We start from the raw sequence: 21467 nt of genomic DNA, 5'->3' as shown, positions 1-21467 counted from the left end.
AGAGATTTGAGAAAGCACAGACAACCTTCTCCAGGCTTGGATGTTCTCTTGTACACCCGGGATGGCATTATTGAACAGCATGGTGCACTTTTCCATAATTTTAGAAGGAACTTCCATGAGTCTCAAGTGTACAATAGCTTTATATGCACTGTTCCTAAGGTGTCCTACACAGAAAATATATTCTAACAAAACGTCTCCCCTAACCTCATGCTTTTATTGTACAATCAAAAATATTAAGTGTGTTAAAAAAAAAAAAAAATAGAAATAAAAGTTAATGACTTACACCGAGAAATATATTTTTGGAGGAGTCGAATCCTGCGGCAAAAATTCTAGCTGTATATGGTAGATTCCTATCGCAGACTATTCGACAAGCAAACCTGGAAATGGTACTTTGTGTGATCTGAGTCTCGTCATTCTGGTTACCAGAAACTGTGTCCGTCACTACAAAGTCAATTGGACTTTCTGTTGACCTTCCAATCTGGAAAAAGAAAATTAACATGTATAATTTCTTTACTGAGACAGCAAGCCTTATACATACAGCTGGACATAGCAAATACAGGCAACTATCCAATCAGAGCAGGGGTCTCCACACTTTAAACAGAGGGACAGTTTTTTGATTTGTTCTGCAAACTGTTGAACTGGCCAGCAATATGGGCATGTTCCTGGCATCAGTGGGATTAAAAACCACATTTGTGGTGGCGTTGCATTGGAAACACCGAACCCCCCCCCCCCCCCCTCCACCTGAGGCCCTATACGCTAGGATCAAGGATGTGGAGACTATGGAGAAAATGACCGCCAAAATGCGGGATCGACTGGAGGCTCACGATGCAGTCTGGGAGTTGTGGCACCACCGGGAGGACCCACCCTGAGAAGGTACGAGGACCGACTTGATGACACTTTTTCTGCTCTACTCTCTTTCTTCCCCTCCTTTCCTACCCCTGGAGACCCCTAGTGTCCCCGGCTGCTACAATACTTAGAAGTTAGAATTGTTGTTCAAGTTAGCCACAGAATGCAAAATGACCCATGAAGACGAAGGCCAGCTAGCTTTACTACGATGTCACTTGTGTCTTCAATAAGCAAGCTGGCATAGCGATATAGGTTAAGCACAGGTATTGAACACTCCTTATTCCATGGTTAATGTCCTTTTTCCTGTTTTATCTATGCTTGCTTACTGTACCGAACAGCTGTATGTCTTAAACTTGAACCTTTGACCAAAAAAAAAAATAATTAATAAATTGATATTGATTAAAAAAAAACCCACACATTTGATATTAGGTGGAGGCATAGTTCCTCATCATTGGAACCAATAGTGCCCCATTGTGTATGTCAGTTGGCTTTTTTTTGGTGCCATTTGACCACCACCGATGAAAATTAAAAAAAGACTGAAAAGTTAAAATAAAAAGTTTGTTTCAGTAAAATTTTGTAAATAAGCAAGTTTTCTCCTTCACTGATGAGGCTGCACTGACAGGCACCCTTTAATGGCACCGATTGGCAACACTGATTATTAGCGCAGCATGTAGCATGCACTAGTAGGCAGAATATAAATTAAATGAAAATATAAAAAACACTACAGAAAAAAGTGGCATGTTTAATAACATTTATTGAACATTTCCAACTTGGTTAGTTTAGTTCTGCTTTAATGACTCAAATGCTAATCAGCATGGATTGTTTTGCAATAATTGCAATTAATTAGCAATCACTTTGCCACTTATGCCAGTATTAAAAAATTGCAGAGAATATTTATCAAAAATTGAAACACTAGAAATGTTAAATCGCCTGCTCATACCAAGCACTGCAAATTATAGCTGGAACCCCATTGCCGCCCAAAGCGGTCTCACCCCATTCTTTAGTCATCTTCCACAGAAAGTAACAGATATGCAATCCCGCTCACTATGAGCAGCAGTAGCTGAATATTTTTTTTTCCTTTTATTAGTTTTAAAAAAGTGTACAGGATTTCAACCTTTGTAGGTACACTTGAGCAGTGTTCATTTTGGCATCAAATTTTTATTTAGTCATAACCTTTTGACTGACATGCCATTTTTACTTTTACTCGCATTTTAGTCACCTGCAATTGTTTGTCTTATTTAGCCGACTAAAATCTGCAGTACATTTTAGTCAACTAAAAACAAATGGGTTTTGTTAAATTTTAATGCGTTATTTAAGCATTTCTCTAGAATTTCCAAACTCGTATACCCCTATAGAAAAAAAAAAAAAATACCCCTATAGAAAAAAAAAACCCCCCTCTAATGTTACTATTTATGGTATTAAGGTTTGAACAAACTGCACAGACAACATGGACTGTGGTCTGAGGAGGCCTGCAACGCTGCACAGTGCGCTGGTCTGGGGAGGCCTGCAACGCTGCACAGTGCGCTGGTCTGGGGAGGCCTGCAACGCTGCACAGTGCGCTGGTCTGGGGAGGCCTGCAACGCTGCACAGTGCGCTGGTCTGGGGAGGCCTGCAACGCTGCACAGTGCGCTGGTCTGGGGAGGCCTGCAACGCTGCACAGTGCGCTGGTCTGGGGAGGCCTGCAACGCTGCACAGTGCGCTGGTCTGGGGAGGCCTGCAACGCTGCACAGTGCGCTGGTCTGGGGAGGCCTGCAACGCTGCACAGTGCACAGTGCCCTGGACGGTGGTCTGAAGAGGCCTGTAATGCACACTATGCTCTGGGTCATGGGTCTTCAAACTACGGCCCTCCAGGTGTTCAGGAACTACAATTCCCATCATGCCTAGTCATGTCTGTGAATGTCAGAGTTTTGCAATGCCTCATGGGATGTGTAGTTCTAGAACAGCTGGAGGGCCGTAGTTTGAGGATCCCTGGACTCTGAGAAGGTAATGCACAGTGCTCTGAATGGTCATGACTCCTGGTCGCTACCTTGCTTTGCTTGCTGGGAGAGAAAAACTCATGGGCTTTACAGGTGGAGGTCCAAGGAAACCGGAAGTTTACATTTTTGTTCCGTTTTCAAAAAGCCACATATAAGGAATATGAAATGTTGGGGTAACATACTGTACTCTTTAAGCTGTGTCTACTATGCTGTTTAAAAGCCAGCCATTTCAATTGGAGCGCCTGTTTAAAGCAAACCTAAGCCTCATTTAATGTTGGGATGTCAATGGGTAGGATCCATACTCAAGCAGAGCCACTGGCTCTGTCTGAATTACTCTGATAGATCACATAACCCAGCAGCCAGAGGAAGCCTGGACTACATTATTTGGACACTAAAAGGGGAGGTGGCGATATAAATTACCCATTGATAAACGCACACATTCTTTAAATACTCCCAACAAGTAAAATGTACCTGAAACATATCGGTGTCTTTATCGTGAGAATACTCCACAACGACTGTCTGATTTCGGGATAATGTGTAGGAGATGCTGTGTTGACCTCTACTGCTGAATGCCTGCAGAGAGAGGGGAAAAAAAAAAGAAAATAAGTTTTCATTGATCACACTTAATGAGGCTCTTCCACAGTAAATGCCATAATTTCCTGAATACATTTTCTGCTATAATTCCTCCAGGGAAGGGGGGGAAAGTGAAGGATAACAGTTTATAATTAAGCTTTTGGCAGCTTTAACACAGCTCTATCTTTTGATAATTAAAATAGATATTTATTAATAGACCCAGTTTATATTTTATTTCATAAACACTTCTCAAAACAAAAATAATGATAAAAACAGTAAGCCTAATAGCTGGAGATTTATTTAGTAATTTTTAACCCCTTCAATACAACACAAGTTAAACTACGGCCTGACCAACGCTTGGCTCTCCAGGAAATCAGAATTTGTAACTTAAAGTATTACTAAACCCAGAACCCTGCATTTACTATACCTGGTCTCCCACAGTACACAGAGCATGGAAAACTAGCCAGTTATGAAATACTTACCTAAGGCCTCGTACACACGATCGGTTAAACAGAGGACAACGGTCTGATCGACTGTTTTCATCGGTCAAAACCGATAGTGTGTGGCCCCATAGGTTATTTAACCATCAGTTAAAAAAAAGCCAAATTTAACCGATTGATCGTTCGTAGGCTTCCACTTTTGTTGAGAAAAAGTAATTCCTCTCCGGGTGATCAATGTACATTACAAGGATTTTGACAAACTTTGATGGAGATTCCTACCTTTCGTTATTCTGAAGAAATCCCTGTGTGTTTGTATGTGCAGAAGTAAATCTAATAGGAGTGGTTACTTAATCATCAACCAGCTGCTGCACTTGCAGGGCTCCAATGAGGGAGATTACAGGGCCTGCATCACTTTAGATATGATTTCCTATTGGGAGTATCTCATCAAAAATGAATTTTTGTTGCAGGGGATGCCTAAAATCTGACTTCCATCTTGGTGCAGACTTTGAGGAAAATTAGTGGGCCAATCGTACAAGCAGGAAATAACATATCCAGGGCAGGGGCGTCAATGAACTGCGAGGGCGCTGGCAAGTGCTCTTGTAGTCCTGTACAGAGCTTCCTGGACATTGGTAACTGCCTGCCCATATCGGAGGTATGGGCATAGAGTGTACTGACTGTCTGCAAGAGCCTGACAATTGCCCCCTTGATCGGCTGATAGCAGGTGCAATGCTTTACAAAAAAAAAAAAAAAAAAAAAAACGCACTTGTTCTTTACCTGCAAACAAATGTGAACTTGGCCTTTCTAGTGCTTTTGATTTTTTAGCGTACAATAATATCTGTGCCAAGTAGAACTTAAATGCTTCCATTGGAGACCGGCTAATTCTGAAAACTGATTAAATGTAGCGAATGAAATGTCTGAAAGAGCGAAGAAGGCAATAACATTTATGACTGAACGATTGTGTGTAACCGATTCCTTCATAAATTATGTACCATCCGCTCAAGCCCACCATGGGAATTAATTAACACACAGCAATGGATGGAAGGAGATCGATCTCAATGTAAATCCAGACAGAGCAGAACAACTTAAGGAAAATGATAAAAAAAGAAAAATTATAAAAATTATATATATATATATATATATATATATATATATATATATATATATATATATATATATATATATATATATATATATATATATATATATATATATATATATATATATATATATATATATATAAAAATTCAGCCCGACAAGCACAAGCATTTCATTTTTTGAACAGTTAGTATTTGTCGCAGCCAGGACAAGAAAAGTTTACAAATTTCTACATTCATTCTCTCCCCTCCCCCTTAAGAAAAGCAGATGTCTCCATAACAGAAGTGGACAAGAACTGCAGAGGAGACTTGTTCTGAATAGATTTGTGCTTTTATTTTTGGCATGCTGAAAAGCCAAACGTTAAAAAACAGAGCCTGTAACAAAGCTCTGTGCGCCCGCCACACATTATCAGCTAGCTGGCTTGCCTTCTTCACTTCCCATTACATCACATATGCCAAAATTAAGAGGATTATTCCTCATTTTAGACAGTGGGCAGAGCCATGTGACTTTATGCGCCAAATATACATTAAGTGCTAGGGTACCAGAGCCACTTATTTCAAACATACAGCCGTTTCTGGAGTGTATGGAACCAATAGCTTCTATGGAGTAGGGCCTGGGATCCAAGGAGACAGTACAAAATGAGGAAGAGTCCTCTTGCCTTCAGGTTACATAATAGAATGAGACGTGTGAACACCTTCCGTTTTCAGAAGGCTTTATTGGTCTTTCCTACTGGTTAGAATTGAGGACTTGGATTTCTTTCGTCCCCTTTCTCTGAGCAGGTGGATGACAGTCTTATGCAGAGCTCCACTGTGTTCTATGGGCAGTCAGATGTAAACAGACCAGCTGTCAGTTTACACCCAACTGCCCTCTCATCCGGTCAAACGGAGGGGAACAGATTATCTTCCATTTGTTTTTGCCAGATTGTAGGGTGATCCATCTCTTTTGTTCATGACCTAGACACCAGAAGAAGGACCTCAGAAGTGGTCTAGATGACATGGACACTTATTGGTGAAGGTTACACTTACAGTAGCAGGCTTCTCTCACACAAGTTCCTCTGTCTCTGGAGCCTATGTGGGTAGTGAGGAAGTCAGCTTGGCACACAGATGACACCGACCTCTACCCACTACACCAGGCATGTCCAACGTCCGGCCCGCGAGCACGGTTTTGGACGGCCCACCTGGTAATTTTGACACACACACACACACACACACACACATATATATATATATATGCTTGCTGCCTTGGAGGAGACGGGACAAGTGCCGTACAGGATACAGGAGTATTTCCTGTTTACACAGCATCCCATGTAAAAGGAAGTCCCGTCTCCTCCGCTCTCATTGGACAACTGTTGTGTCCATCACAGGAGGCTGGACTTTCAATTAAAGAGGCAGCCGAGAAAACAGGAGTTTCTCCTGTATGTCTGTCGGCACTCATCCCGCCCCCTCTGTCTAATCAAGGCTGCACTGACGAATGGCGAGTCGGCGTTCATGGCAATACGGTGGGTGCGTCATTCATGGCACTTGTGAGGCTGCAGATGGGCACTAATTAGGCGATAGCACCGATTAAAATCCATTGATGGCCACAGATTAGGCTGCATTGATGGGCACTGACCGATATTTTGATTCACAGTTCTTTATTTAAAATGTAAGATTTCTTCCTGAAACGTCCTTATTAAAGTTAAGGTGCATGTTTTAAGCCGATAAATACGGTATATCCAAATAACACGCCGAAGCTCATCTCTTCACCACACACAGCCACAAAGGCAAGAGAATTTGTGATGGTCAATGTATTAGTGTTTGAACGAAATTTAATGGTTTAAAGAATGTCAGGCAAAAATGGTCAGCCCTCAAGCATGTTCACTTCATCAAATCTGGCCCTCTTTGAAAAACGTTTGGACACCCCTGCACTACACCATAGCATGGCTTAGGCAGAATTGTTTGGGAGATTGAGGGGTACGGTAAAAGGCAGCACAAAGCACTATTTAAAAATTCAGCTACCATGACTTTCTGGCCCCACAGGAAGATATACATTTATCACTTCAGCACTGACCTGCAATCATGGTAGATGGGCCAATGTATAGCAACGAATGAGGCATATTCAAAGTTTTCGTTTGATTTGCTATTATTCCAGGCTGATGCATGCAGATTGCTCAACATAAAATGGACACAGAACAGGGAACTGTTCTGCGGTCTGATCCCTTGCAGAAGATTAGATCAGTTTATGGACAGTTTGATATTGTGTTATGGCTGGCAGCATGACAAGCAAGAAGAGGTCAGTAAGCGATGGCAAGGCGAACATTAATTTTAGATACATTTTTAAAAGGAAACACACACAGCAAAAGTACTCTGTAACCGATTACCGGTCCTTAAGGGGTCAGAACATCAAAACAGATTTTGTAGATGGCATAAGTGAAAACATCTGACAGTTTATTACACTTGGGGACTCTTGGTTGATATCTGAACGCAGTTCTCTAAATCGGACCTGCTGCAAAAAATTTAAAAAGATTCTCACTTCTAGCTCGATTTTGTTTTATGTTTAGAAACCGGTGAAAATCATGCTCGGTACCCAATACAAAAGGTGAGATGCAGGCAGACCAGCCAACTGCAGTGTGGCAAGAATGGTGGGGAGATCTTTTACAAATATCCAGGATGTAGCAGCCAGAACCAGCCTATAAGATGCCTTCTAGAACTAAAATATAGTTTTTTGGTGGTCCAACCCTTTGTCAAAGTATTAGAATTGTACCAGCTCAGAAGCAAAAATGGCACCTATACATTTTAACCACTAGGACTGCCATGGGTTTCAGTGGTTATACCAGGATGATGCCTGAATCATCTCAGTATGGATATTTTCAGCCGGCGATTCCCTGTACGGCAGAAGTCATCCGAGTGGCTAATTAATCAATTGATTGCCTCTGTAGGTGGCGAAGGGGGGTCCGACCCCACGCCAACGGCCACCTTTTCTGGGCTCTAGCGTTCAATCACCGAGCCCGGGAACGATGAGGCCAGCGGTGCTGGCTGCCCTAAAGAGAGAGGTGGCCTAAAGTCTGCCCCCTCTCTCTCTCTCTGTAACCCAAAAACTGGGAGTTACGAGTAGTTTGTCAATTCCGGTTCCGCCTCAGTTTGCCTAGCTGTCAAAAAAGCAGCCAATCAGACCGATCTGTGCCCGATCAGCTGCATGGGAGGTCAGGGGAGAGATTTGGGGTTCAATAGACCCCAAATCTCTTCTCTGGCCTCCCATGCAGCCAATCAATGTTTCTCATCACTTGTGATAGCAATAAAGTTAAACCCCCCCCCCCCCCCAAAAAAAAACAACAACAAAAGTGCAAGAAAAATAAATACAGTGCCCCATCCCACCGTGCTTCTGCGCAAATGCAAACAGATAAATTATTCACGCACACATATGTAAACGGTGATCGCACCAAACATGAAGGTATTGTCGCAAACCTCAAAGCGAGAGTAATAATCCTAACACCAGATCTCCTGTGCAACGCAACTGGTAACCTGTAAATGCATTTAAAAGCGGTGCCTATGGAGAATTTTAAACACTGTAGTTTGTCGCCATTTCATGGACACACTTTAAAAGCGTGACATGTTTGGTATCCATTTACTTGGCGCAACAGCATCTTTGACATTATACAAAAAAATTGGGCAAAATTTAGTCTTGCTTTTTTTTTTTTAAAGAAATTGCTTTTGTAAAGCTGTCGCGCAAATACTGTGTGTAATTAAAAATACAAAATACAAAATTGTATTCCTCTGCTAAAAAGTAGCTTTTTACATGTAGGAGCGAAATGTCAGAATTGGCCCTGATGGGAAGTGGTCAATAAAACATTGGCACCATGGGCATACATTATCCTTTTTGTGCAAAGACCTTTAAAAAATGTTGTGGGCCTTAGGCAGGAACAAACCGATTCAAACCATTAATGTGCAGGCTGAGTGTGCCAAGTTGATCAATTTGCATACAACCAGCCTTACAACCAGCCTGTCGTATTTGCTTGTGATTATTGGCAGAAGACAAATGCTCGGAATTCCCATGTCACCGTGTTAAAGAGAAGGAATCATTAAAATTTCTTACCTGCAACCCGTTGCTACAGGAAAAAATTTGCACCGATGGCCTGCCATAGCCTAAAAAATTATTAAAGCGGAGTTCCACCCAAAAATGGAACTTCCGCTTATCCCACTCCTCACCCCCTTACATGCCACATTTGGCATGTAATTTTTTTTTGGGGGGGGAGTGGGGGCTTCAGGAGAAGGGGACTTCCTGTCCCACTTCCTCCTTCCGTCGAGGGGCTGCAAAGGCGATTAAGCTTAATCGCCTTTTGGCAGCCCCTCCCTGTCGGCGATCGCCTAGGACACGCGACAGGTCCTAGGCGATCGCCTGTCCAATCAAACAGCGCAGCGCCGGCCCGCGCATGCGCAGTGGGTGCCCGGCCGTGAAGCCGAAAGCGGTCACGGCCGGGTGCCCACAGTGACAATGAAGACGCCAGCCGGGGAGGGGGGGAGAGGAGCGGAGCCCTGGCCGGCGCGTCGCTGGAACGCCGGAGCAGGTAAGTGTCTGTTTATTAAAAGCCAGCAGCTATACTTTTTGTAGCTGCTGACTTTTAATAAACATAAATATTGGCTGGAACTCCCCTTTAACGTTGCTGACATAAGACTAAGCCCATGTACAATATTTGTACGAGTATATCACACTCCTTAAAAAAAAAAAAGTTGCAACATTACCTTTCTAAGCAAAGCCCTGAACAAAATGCATGGCTGCACTGCAAGGGTTTCAAATGGATTACATGTCAGCGTAGGATCAGTTTCTGGCTTGTGAAATTTACAGTAAACAAATTACAAAGCAGGAATGTGCGCTCTGTATTTTAGGGATGTAGGAAGCTTTAAAGCTTATCTCTGCGCATGACCCAAATTTACCCCTCAACCACTCTAGACTACACCCCAGCATTATTGTTTTCTTTACCATCGTTTAATAAAACAGCTTTTAGGGCTCATGCACACAGGACGTTTTTACAGCTGCTGTTGGGGGCATCCAAATTTTTTTTAAATGCCTCTAAACACCCCTTTATGTTGGCCTATGTGTCCATGCACACAAACTTTCAGAGGCATAAGCATTTAGGGCTAGTAGAAAAAAAAAAAAAAAAAAAAAAAACAGCCTGTGCATCCAGGAAACTAAAATCGCCCTTAAATGCTGCAACAAGCTGTTAGCCGCATTTGCCATTTTTACCCTATAGAGAGTATTTTTACTGGATAAATGCCCAAAAAAATACTTGCGCCAAAAAATTGCGTACAAACTTTTTAAAACCGTGGCCAACGGTGAGTTTTTAATGCTGCTTTTTTCCTGGCAGCAGCGCTGGCATTTTTTAAACGTCCTTTGTGCACGATGCCCAATACTCCCTGTGAAATCACTACCTTTGTGTATATATACAAAAAACATAAGTAAAATAAAAAAATGATAAGAGCACACGGATTTCCCAGCACAGCCAGAAAACTGACCAGGCTGGGCTCCTATGCTTGGTGTGGTCAGGTTTTAATAGAAAAAAAAAAAAAGGACTAGACTGGCTGGAACATCAGGGATTTCACACAAAGCCATAACTCCAGTATTTAAAAAAATAGGACATTCAGATAAACATGGTGTTGGTGTCGGATTCACCATGAGAACACTTATTGAGAGCGGGGCGAGAGCAGCCCCCCCCAAGACCCCCCGTCGGCCGTCGCCGCTTACCGTTGCCACCAGTAACGGCAGAGCCGATTGTGTCTGTTCCCCTCACAGCCCAGATGCCGAGTGACGAAAAGTTAAAAAAATAAATTGTATTTTAGTGTAAATATGAGATCAGAGGTATTTTTGACCAACAGATATCACATGCTTTTTTTTCTATTACAATGGATGTTTACATTCCTTGTAACCAGGAATAAAAGTGACCCAGATTTTCTTATTTATTTATTTATTAAAATTCTTAAAAGTACAAAACGCAGTCAGTTACCCGTAGGCCTCGATGCGCCGAGAACAACAATACAGCAACAACCAAAAAAACACACACAGGCAGCGGAACAGATCAAATTTAAAATAGTAGCAGATCAAAGAACTATAAAAACCTATGTAATTCCATAGGCTAGACTGAAAAGCTCAGTTTTTAAAAGCTTCCTGAACTTAAAAAGATCATTCTCAAGCCTTAATTTTAGAGGCAGGGAGTTCCAAAACTGTGCTCCCTGGACCGCACTCGTCCTCCCTCCGCATTTTTTCTTATGAAATTTAGGAATCACCAAAGTTTCCAAATTAGCCGACCTTAAGGTACGGTTGGGCACATACTTGGTGAATTTTTCCTGCAGGTACACTGGCCCCTTGCCATGGGTAGCCCTGTGCACCATGCATCCAGTCTTAAACAGAACCCGTTCCTTCACGGGTAGCCAATGCAGGGCTCTCAGCGATGGCGTGATGTGGTCACGACGACCAACACCCGTGAGTAGCCTCGCAGCGGCATTCTGAATAAGCTGTAATTTGTGCATGATGTTATTAGGTAAACCCAGGTACAAAGCATTACAATAATCTAATCGACTTCCAATAATGGCATTGACCATGGAGATCTTATGCGATTCTTCAATGAAGCGAAAAGTCGACCTCAGGAGTTTCAAGTGGAAGTGACAAGAACTCACCACCTGGTTTACCTGTGGTCGTAGCGTCAATCTCTCGTCCAAGATGATTCCCAAATCCCTGACCTGGGTGACTGGCACTGGGACCGATGAAAACGAGTCCGGCCAGGTAGGGAAACCGCCCGACCATGGCTGATTGCATAAAACCATGCACTCAGTCTTGGAGCCATTGAGCATAAGATAATTGGCCCCCATCCAGGCTTGAATTTCCTCCAGGCAGGTGGCCAGAGTTATCTGTGCCCCCCCATCCCTGGGCAGAGGAATGTAGAACTGGGTGTCGTCAGCGTAGACATGAAAAGATAGGTTGTGGCGGCGGATGATATATAGCAGAGGCCTCAGATAGATGTTGAACAGGAGCGGCGATAACGCCGACCCTTGAGGGACTCCACAGAACAGGGGACTATCAGAAGAGCAGTGCAGTCCCAGCCTTACTCTCTGAACCCTGTCCAGCAGAAATGAGGTCATCCATGCCAATGCTATACCATCAATGCCTGCCACAGTCCCTAATCGATCAAGCAGTCTAGAATGATCGATGGTATCGAATGCTGCCAACAGATCCAGCAATACCAAGGCCGAAGCCTCATTTCTGTCCAGGGCCCAGAGTAGATCATCCTGGACTTTGGTCAAGGCGGTTTCAGGACCTCTTCCTGGTCGGAATCCAGATTGAAAATCATCAAGAATGGAATTGGACTCGAGATGGGGCTGAATTTGCCACACTGCGGCTCGTTCCATGATTTTTGCCAGAAATGGTAGAGTTGAAATGGGACGATTATTGCTCAACACGGAGCGTGCCAGGTTAGCTTTCTTCAGCAGGGGAATAATCACAGCCCGCTTCAGAATACCCGGCACTGTTCCAGTGGAGAAGGAAGTATTTACAATGTCGGCAATAAAGGGGGCTCTGCGGCGTCCTTCACCAGTTGCGCAATGCAGGGATCAAATGATGAGGACGAGGCTCTAAGAGACTTGAGGATATTCAGAATATCTAAAGTAGAGACGTCCACAAAACTAGAGAATCTTGTACCTTCATAGATGGGACAATATTCCTCAATATCTACTACTTTGATATTATTCCTAATAATTTCTATCTTTAAAAAAAAAAAAAAAAAAAAATATAAAAAAAAAAAAAAGGGACAGTGTAGAATTACATTTTTTTTTTTTAAGCGCCCTGTCCTTCCGAGCTTGCGCGCAGAAGCAAAACGCATATGCAAGTCGTGCCCGCATGTGAAAACTGTGTTCAAATCACACATGTGAGGTATCACTGCGATCGTTTGATCAAGAGCAATAATTCTAGCACTAGACCTCCAACTCAAAATTGGTAACCTGTGTAAATTTTTTAAACGCCGCCTATGGAGATTTAAGGGTAAAAGTTTGTCGCCATTCCACAAGTGGGCGCAATTTTGAAGCGTGACATGTTGGGTATTCAATTTTCCTCAACGTAGCATTATCTTTCACAATATATATTTAAGTTTAGCGGCTCCAAGCAATTTTGCTCTTGGCCGACTAGGCGACTCCGCCCTCCCTGCAATCTTCTGGGACACGCCACAGGTCCCAGAAGATTGCCTGGCCACTAGCAGAGCGTAGCACACTCCCAGCTGTGAACCTGAAAGCCGTCACAGCCAGGTGCTCACAGTTGCCATGATGGCGCCAACAGAGAGGAGGGGGAGAGGAGCGTGGCTCAGTGCGGCCACATGGCTGGACCGTGGCACAGGTGAGTGTTTGTTTATTAAAAAAGCTAGCAGCTACACTTTTGGTAGCTGCTGACTTTTAATAAACATAAAAAACGGTTGGCACTCCGCTTTAGGTGGTTAACTTCCTAAAGAACTACATTGTACGGTCACAACTGATCACAGAATGAAGGGCCCTACCAAACTTCTTGTCTTAAAATCGTATTGTAACTGTACTTTCTCCACAATCGCTCCAACAACGGTTGGCGCTATATACATCCTGTAAAATAATAATGTAACACCACAACAACTTTTCTTGTATATTCGATTATGTGAAAACCATTATGGGATATTATCCCTACCATCTTTGTTTTGAAAATTTGTCAAACATACAAGAAATCTTCTTCCTCGTGGGGAGGTGGTGGAGGGCAGGACTGAAAAATCCGGGAGTATGGGGGGCACTACGGACCACAGCATGATCCCTGTTGGGGTGGCTGGCATGTACTCCCTTGAACCAACTGGAACAGAATCAGACATTGATCCTCCCCTGACCCCAGCTCAACCTTATAGATCTATGGCATGCAAAGTCGCTCAAATATTACTCAAATCAATGGTTTATAATAAGCCTTCAGAGGGTCAGGTATCACCGGTGTATGTTCTATACTCATTACATTGATGCACGGTTATATTCTTAAATTCTGTATTAGTCAAACCCTATCGAAGGACTATGTTGACTCTCGGATGGGGATATTTGTTAGAACGATGTTTTGAATTAATGACAAAACTTTTTTTTTTTTTTTATATATTTCAATGTATTTTTTATTAAAGAAGAACAAGTTCCAATGCAGACAGACACATTGATTAAACTAAGCAACATAGCAATACAAAGATCTAGAAAAAATGGCCATAGCACACATCCTCCAGTTAGCGCAACAGCAAATGACAAAACTTTTTAATAAAAATATTGAACGAGAAATCTTCCTCGGGTGGCCACAGCCCACCCCCTGCAGCAGGCATCTTCTGCTTTTACCCCTGGCACAGCGGAACTATAGGCAATTTTTTTTTGTGGATAGAGTATAGCGTAAGGGAGGGTTGTAACCTTTGTCGGTCGTTGTTTTCACCATCCGTGTCCCAATGTGGAGATTTCCCGTTCACTTCCTGTCCCAGAGTCACAACATAAAGTGAGAGAAAAATCCCTTCAAGTTAAGGGAATCTCTTTAGCAAGTACATAAAATGTTTTTATTTTGAATATCGTAAAAACCTTCTGTTAAGATAAATGCAAAACAATGTAAAAAAGTATTACTTTTCTTCGGTATAATTTTTTTTTTTTTTTTTTAATACTGTAATTTTATCTGACAATTACATATATTAAAAATATTGCACTAGCCTCTGCTAGAGGTGGCAGTGTTCATCTGAAGGCTGAAAGCATTTATTTTCTGAAGGAAGGTTCCAACCTCTATGCCAGGGATCTTCAAACTATGGCCCTCCAGTTGTTCAGGAACTACAATTCCCATCATGCCTAGTCATGTCTGTTAATGTCAGAATTTTACAATGCCTCATGGGAAGTGTAGTTCCGCAACAGCTGGAGGGCCGTAGTTTGAGGATCCCTGCTCTATGCAATCACTAGGTTACAGCCCACATAATTATCACATTAATCAGGAACCCCTCTGGTTCCCAATAGTCAGCGACAACCACACAAAGTGACAGATGATGGCTCTTGAGGGGAGACTTGATATTTTTAGGTTAAAGCCTTTTGCACACAGACTGTAGGAGGCAAAATAAATCTTGGGCATAAAAATCTAGGCGTCTTCCCATGTCAGGTAGGCAGCAGGTGCAACCTACAGCCTACATAATTAAAAAAAAAAAAAAAAAAAAAAAAATTGTAAATGCTAATGCTTGTCTGCATTGGTGTTTACCAACAAGAAAATGCCTGGAATTTTATGCCCGGCAAGTTTTTTATGTCTCTCACTTGCTGTGTGCATGAGGTCTTATACAAATTACAGGTGGAAAGGTTAAAGTACAACAGCTGCAACCAATTTGATGTTACATCTGGATCATGCAGAAGTCAATTGAAATTTTAACTCCACCACAGATATTCCCAATTGTTAAATAACCAAGTCGATACCAACATTGTTCCTGGGTTGTACGCCAGATTAAAAAAATAAATAAACGACTTACACTTCCTGGCATTGGGGTTGATTTAAATTGGAGAGTGCTAAATCTGGCACCTCTTCATTGGGTGCCACCACAGAAAGACGATTATCCTGGGGGCACCTGTGTGGGCTCGCTTCCGAGTCCCGCTGCTGCGTCTATTGACACAGACAGCATGACTCGGCCCTGCCCCCTGTGTTGCAGGATTTGACTGGCAGCAACAGGAATCAATGCCTCCTGCTATCAATCTGTCCAATGAGGAGAGAGACAGCAGCTGGAGCTGCTGCGTTGGTGCACATCAGATCGGGCTCAAGCAAAAAATAAAAAATGTAAAAAACACATTTTTCACCTTGACGCATAGAACCTTAAAGCGGGGTTTCACCTAAAAAGGTTAAAAGCCACCAGCTACAAATACAGCAGCTGCTGACTTTTAAAAAATTAACTTACCTGTCCAAGTCGCCGGTGGCTTTACTGCCCGATTCCCTACTGTGTGTGCGTGAGTCACACTGTGCAGTTCCCACTGGTCCCCGTTGTGTTCTGGGAGCAGAGTGTTTCCCAGAACACAACGGGGGGGTGACGCGGAGGGGCCAGACTCCCGTGGGAGTCTATACCCGGAAGAGGTGCAAATACCTGTTTTATACAGGTATCTGCACCCCCTCCCCCCTGAAAGGTGTCAAATGTGACACTGGAGAGGGGGAGGGATCTGAAAAGCGGAGGTTCACTTTTGGGTGAAGCTCCGCTTTAAGGCTTTACAGCCACTTACAGCTGGCCAAACACTGGTATAAGGTCTTTATTTGATGTAGATGGTGGAATCCTCCTGGCTTTGCCTTTGTATTCTAACAGCGGAGAGACTACATCAAGTAGAAAAAACTCGACATGGCGGTTATACAGAAGTCGATCAATAGATCGACTTCTGTACAAGCACTTTACCATATATGGATCAAAATTCAGCCAGTTCCTGCTGAACTGGCTGAATGTTGGTCCATGTATGGCGGGGCTTTATTACTGCTCTGAAGGTGGTATACAAAAAAATAGTCAATGGATTCAACGTAATTACACCAATTAAATAAAAACACAAAATACAGACACGGTTTCGGGTGTAGGGTTAATGTAGGGAGCCCATGGTATCATGCATCATGTAGAAAAGTTACAATTTGTGTCCAATAACCCTGTATCTTATGTAGAAGAGAAGGGATCACCGCTCCAGGTGGGTCACTATGTAGAGATGGACCGACTCAGGATACCGTGGGTGCTGGCAATGCACTGACCATGCATAGGATACGAAGAAAGAGGATGGATAGCCGCACTCCAATGACCAAACGGTTGTCTTTTATTCAAAAAAACACAGCAAGTACATCACTTCACAAGGTGCAACAAAGGAACAGGTAGATAGCCGACGCGTTTCACACTGAGCTAGTGCTTAATCATGGCTGATTAAGCACTAGCTCAGTGCGAAACGCGTCGGCTATCTACCTGTTCCTTTGTTGCACCTTGTGAAGTGATGTACTTGCTGTGTTTTTTTGAATAAAAGACAACAGTTTGGTCATTGGAGTGCGGCTATCCATCCTCTTTCTTCGTATCCTGTATCTTATGTGAAGTCATATTTTAAGCAATAATAAACTCACAAATCGCTACCATTGTGTTTCAGAGACGATGGCGCCCCATCAAAATTCCCAGGACCAGCCAGCTACAGCAGCCATTACCAAACCAAACCATGGTGTCACGCTGCCCCAGTGGGTGCTGCATAATAAAAACAGCAAGCAAATATTTGGAGAACTAAAGAGATAAAGACAAGCAAAGACACATACTACTCCAAGAAATCTCACCAAAAATCCCTGAAATATAAGAAGCCATGGAGTCATTGAAAACCATACAGTGCCCACCAAAAATTTGTTGCAGGGTAGTACCAAAACTACAGTCAGATTTCGAATCTCGGCCAGTTCAGCAGGGACCGGCCGAGGTTCAAACCACCTATGGACAGGCTGAACCTGAACGTTCCCAAGTTGTTCGATTAAGAAAGGGGAAACACTGACTGTTTTGATGGGAAATTGTGCAATTTTCTTTCCTGCAACCCATGGTTGCAGGAAACGAAAACGCTCCATCTATGATCGACTTTAGGAAAGCAGACCACTAGAACAGAAATGAAGCTCATTTAGCCAGCTGCATAAAAACGAAGGCATTTACAGTTCCATGTGAGCAAGGAAGGATACCTTACATAGCAGGGATCAGTTCTAATCTGCTTTGATCATAATATCTATGGTAGAACACACCTTTCAGAGGGTATTATGTAAAGCTGCCGAGGCTTTTAAAGTCTTGGGTTCTAAGAAAGGTTAAGAACAGGGCGTGTGTTCTCCTGGGAACACGGATGACTGTGTGCAGAGCTTTGCTAGGGAGGAAAATTATGCAGGCATTTGGGAGAACTCCGACTCATGTTCCCTACCTTGGCTGAGAAACATGTAACAATACAAGTTTGTTTAGAAGAGGCAAACAGCGCTAAACATTGTACGCTGAAAACAAGACTAGATCGAATCACAAAACAAAATCTGTTTTATATAAAACAAATGAACACTCCCTAAAATTTAGCCAGATTGTCGCCAGGAAATTTAACACATTTGGGAGTGTCGAATCCCTCCAGCTTCTCGTTTTATCATGCATCACTACGCAAACAGCAGAGCCTGCAGCAAACACAGGGCCATGAACCCAACACAAGATCTTTGCTACAGCATTACATTTAGCACCTGCAAGAGAATCAAGATTTTTTTTTCTCCCTTTAACTTGGAAGGCAGAAAGCATCAATCTCAAGCTAACTCTGCTGCCTAAATTGTGTAGTCATCTCGTCTGGAAAATAAAAATCAACAATTAATCACACATGCAGTATAATGCTGTCCAAAATGTCTTCATTTTCCAAACAATGCTGAGACAATAGAACATAAGAATTTCTGATTATATAAAAAGTGTGTGGAGGCTAAATATGATGAATCCCTTAGGGCCCTATCACACGTGCGGACCGTATGTCCGCATTTTTATCCATCCGGTCAGCGGATGAAAACGGGACATACATGGGTCCCTATGCGATTGCGGGTGTCAGCGGATGACCATCCGCTGACACCCGTAATTGTCCACCTCCGCAAAGATCCGGTTTTTCGGATGGAAGAAAATCATATTTTTCTTCCGTCTGCCGGATCGGATGAACACGAACATACGGACAGTGTTCATCCGATCCCCCATAGGGGAGAGCGGAGGAAAGACAGGACGGTCCCTGAACAGTGTGCGGGGACCGCCCTGTCAGCTGCCAGCTCAGAGGGGATTTTACGAAGGATCCCCGCTGAGCAAATGCAGACACACGGAGCAGATCATTACTGATCTGCCCGTGTGAAAGGGCCCTTAGGCCTCATTCACACTACAGGCCGTTCAGGTCCGTCTATCACGGACCTGAACGGCCGCTCCATGCATTGCTATGGAGCGTCGGATGTCAGTGGACACATGTCCGCTGACATCCGACCCGCTAAAAACAGACGTATGGGGGCCACGTCCCCATCCATCCATGCGGATTGGGAAAGATCTGATGAAAATGGACATGCTGTCCGTTTTCATCAGATGGCTCCATAGGACGACAGCGGTGCCCGACAAGCCCCTCCCTGCTCAGTGAGCAGAGAGGTGCTTGTCATCCGTCGGCTCAGCGGAGATCTGCGGACTGATCTCCCGCTGAGCTGACGGGAGCAGGCGGACTCCGTAGCGATGGAGTCCACCTGTGTGAATGAGGCCTAAGAGTAGATTTAGACACGCGTCTAAATCTTTTACTCTAAGCCCCGACCTATATTCAGATCACATTTTCGGAATGTTGTGTGAACAAGGCCTTTGCGGCTGAAACGCGTCTACCCTTGCTGTATTTTTTATGGAGATACAATAAATTCGGACTGATATAAGAGCATGTATGGAGTTGCCCTTTATACATTTTCGAAATGGTTCAGATCACACATTGCTCCCTCTTCAGGGGTTGAAATGTTTTTAAAAGTCACCAGGACAGTGAGGGGAAATTTCTCTCAACAGCCCCAAAGAGTAGGAAAATTAAATCCTTTCCCAAGCTATAGAAAACAATGCTTCATCCAAAACGCGTGCATACTAAGATTCTGATAGGGAAGGCAACCTACCAGTATATTTTGGAATGTGGAAGGAAGTGAATACACCCAAAAGAAACTCTGCTAGCACCATGCAGATAAGTGTCCTTGGTGGAAATTGAACGCAAAGCTCCTGCACTGCAGTAGTGCCAACCACTTAAGAAAAGTAAAAAAAACACACACGCACACACACACACACACACGCACACACACACACACACACACGCGCGCACGCGTGTAGGGGTAGTAGGAATCGATGTATCTGCTGGTTTATCCCTTTACCACTAAAGGAGTACAGAAATATACCTGTTACGCAAATTAAGGGACCTCCTAATTTCCCGTTTGGCTTTTTTTGCGCTAAAATCCCAAGCCATGTTCTCAGCCCTGCCTGCTGGACTACCCACACAACTCCAACAATCCCCACCCCACATGCATTCAATAATTTGGCAGCAAAAAGATTCTGCCGTCTCAACTCCCAAGAGCCTGCCCACACATTGGGGGGTGATTTATCGTATTTGTGCCACAGTTCTGGTATGAGCAGACTGGCAGTAACCTATTCCTCTGCATGATTTTTCATGTGTGGCATCATGGCTGCAGCAAAAATGAAATGCCGCCATTCGCAACATTTTGCCAAATTTTTAATGCAAGGCATATGCCAAATTCAAAACACACAAACTGCACCCATCTCTACCTGGCGAAGATCCTTCACACACTTCCCTCAATATATATCTAAAACAAATAAAGGTTTAGGTTGGAGTTCCACTTTATGGACATCTATTAATGAAAATGTAAACGCAGGTTCCAGCACTCTCAAATATGTCAATGGGGGGGGGGGGGTTGGGGAAGAAGCGGCATCCACAGATGTCTGGGTGGAATTCACATGTGCGAGTGCTCACATCACATTCCATAAATAGCAACACACAGCTGGAACACAATGTTCATGTACTTTCTGGGACAAATACAGAAACAAGCATGAATCGCTTCTGCGTCTCGTCTCAAACCACATGAGCATTCAACAGTGTTGTTTAAAGTGTTATTACCTGCAAAGAGCCAGCGAGGTCGATTAGATCGGGAGAAGTGCTCACAGGTACCAGATAGGAGGCATCCTGGGTGCAAGACAACCAACACCTGACCACCTGCTGTGGACCACAACCCTTTCTTCTGCAATGTTCAGTCATGTCCTAAAACCTAACAAGGTTCAGACAAGATTTACAAGCTTGTCTGAGCTGTAAGGTAATAAAATAAAAAAGGGGGGGCTCAAATTACACCCTGCAGAGCTCCACAAGGAGAGCTCAGCGAGCCGATTGGAGGAAAGACACACCCCTCCTCGCACAGCACACAGGGACAAAGCTTAGGCTGTCAATCAGCTGGAGGTCCCTCCTGTCACATCTTTTTCTCTTGGTGATCGAGGAGCAAAGCAGCAGACAGAAATGACACTTGTTTTTTTAATTGAGACAAGTAAACACTATAGAAGGAGTCTTTGTTCACATTTCATGTCTGAGGTTTGCAACCACTTTAAAAAGAGACCAATGCCGCGTATACACTATAATTTTTCAGCATGTTAAAAAAACTAAGTTTTTCCAACTTCATCATTAAAAACAACGTTGCCCACACACCATCGTTTTAAAAAAAAAAAAATCTAGCAAAGCGCGGTGACGTACAACGCGTGCGACGGCACTATATAGGGGAAGTTCCATTCGCCTTTGGGATGCTTTAGCTGTTAGTAAAAGACGATTCACGCTTTGTCTGTTACAGCGTGATGAATGTGCTTACTCCATTATGAACTGTAGTTTTACCAGAAACGAGCGCTCCTGTCCCATAACTTGCTTCTGAGCATGCGCAGGTTTTTAACATCGTTTGAGCCCACACACAATCATTTTTTACAACCCGAAAAACGACAGTTTAAAACTACGTTAAAAAATGCAGCATGTTCGAAAAAAAAAAAAAAAAAAACGTTTTT

General features: G+C 43.3%; 1 protein-coding gene across 2 annotated transcripts in view; it reads right to left on the bottom strand.

The window, feature by feature from the left end:
* LOC120920855 (E3 ubiquitin-protein ligase pellino homolog 2) overlaps positions 1-21467 on the bottom strand; it is an 81796-nt gene that overhangs the window by 2724 nt on the left and 57605 nt on the right. For both annotated transcript variants that reach the window (XM_040333204.1, XM_040333205.1), the window contains exons 3-4: positions 3294-3395; positions 284-478 (exon numbers count right to left, since the gene is read on the bottom strand). In XM_040333204.1, the coding sequence (XP_040189138.1) occupies positions 284-478; positions 3294-3395 (297 nt within the window). The remainder of the gene's footprint in view (positions 1-283; positions 479-3293; positions 3396-21467) is intronic.

Source organism: Rana temporaria, chromosome 13, assembly GCF_905171775.1.
Source record: "Rana temporaria chromosome 13, aRanTem1.1, whole genome shotgun sequence".
In the NCBI taxonomy this organism is placed as follows: Eukaryota; Metazoa; Chordata; class Amphibia; order Anura; family Ranidae; genus Rana; species Rana temporaria.
Note: the sequence above shows the minus strand (reverse complement) of the source record. Positions and strands in the feature narration are given on the sequence as shown.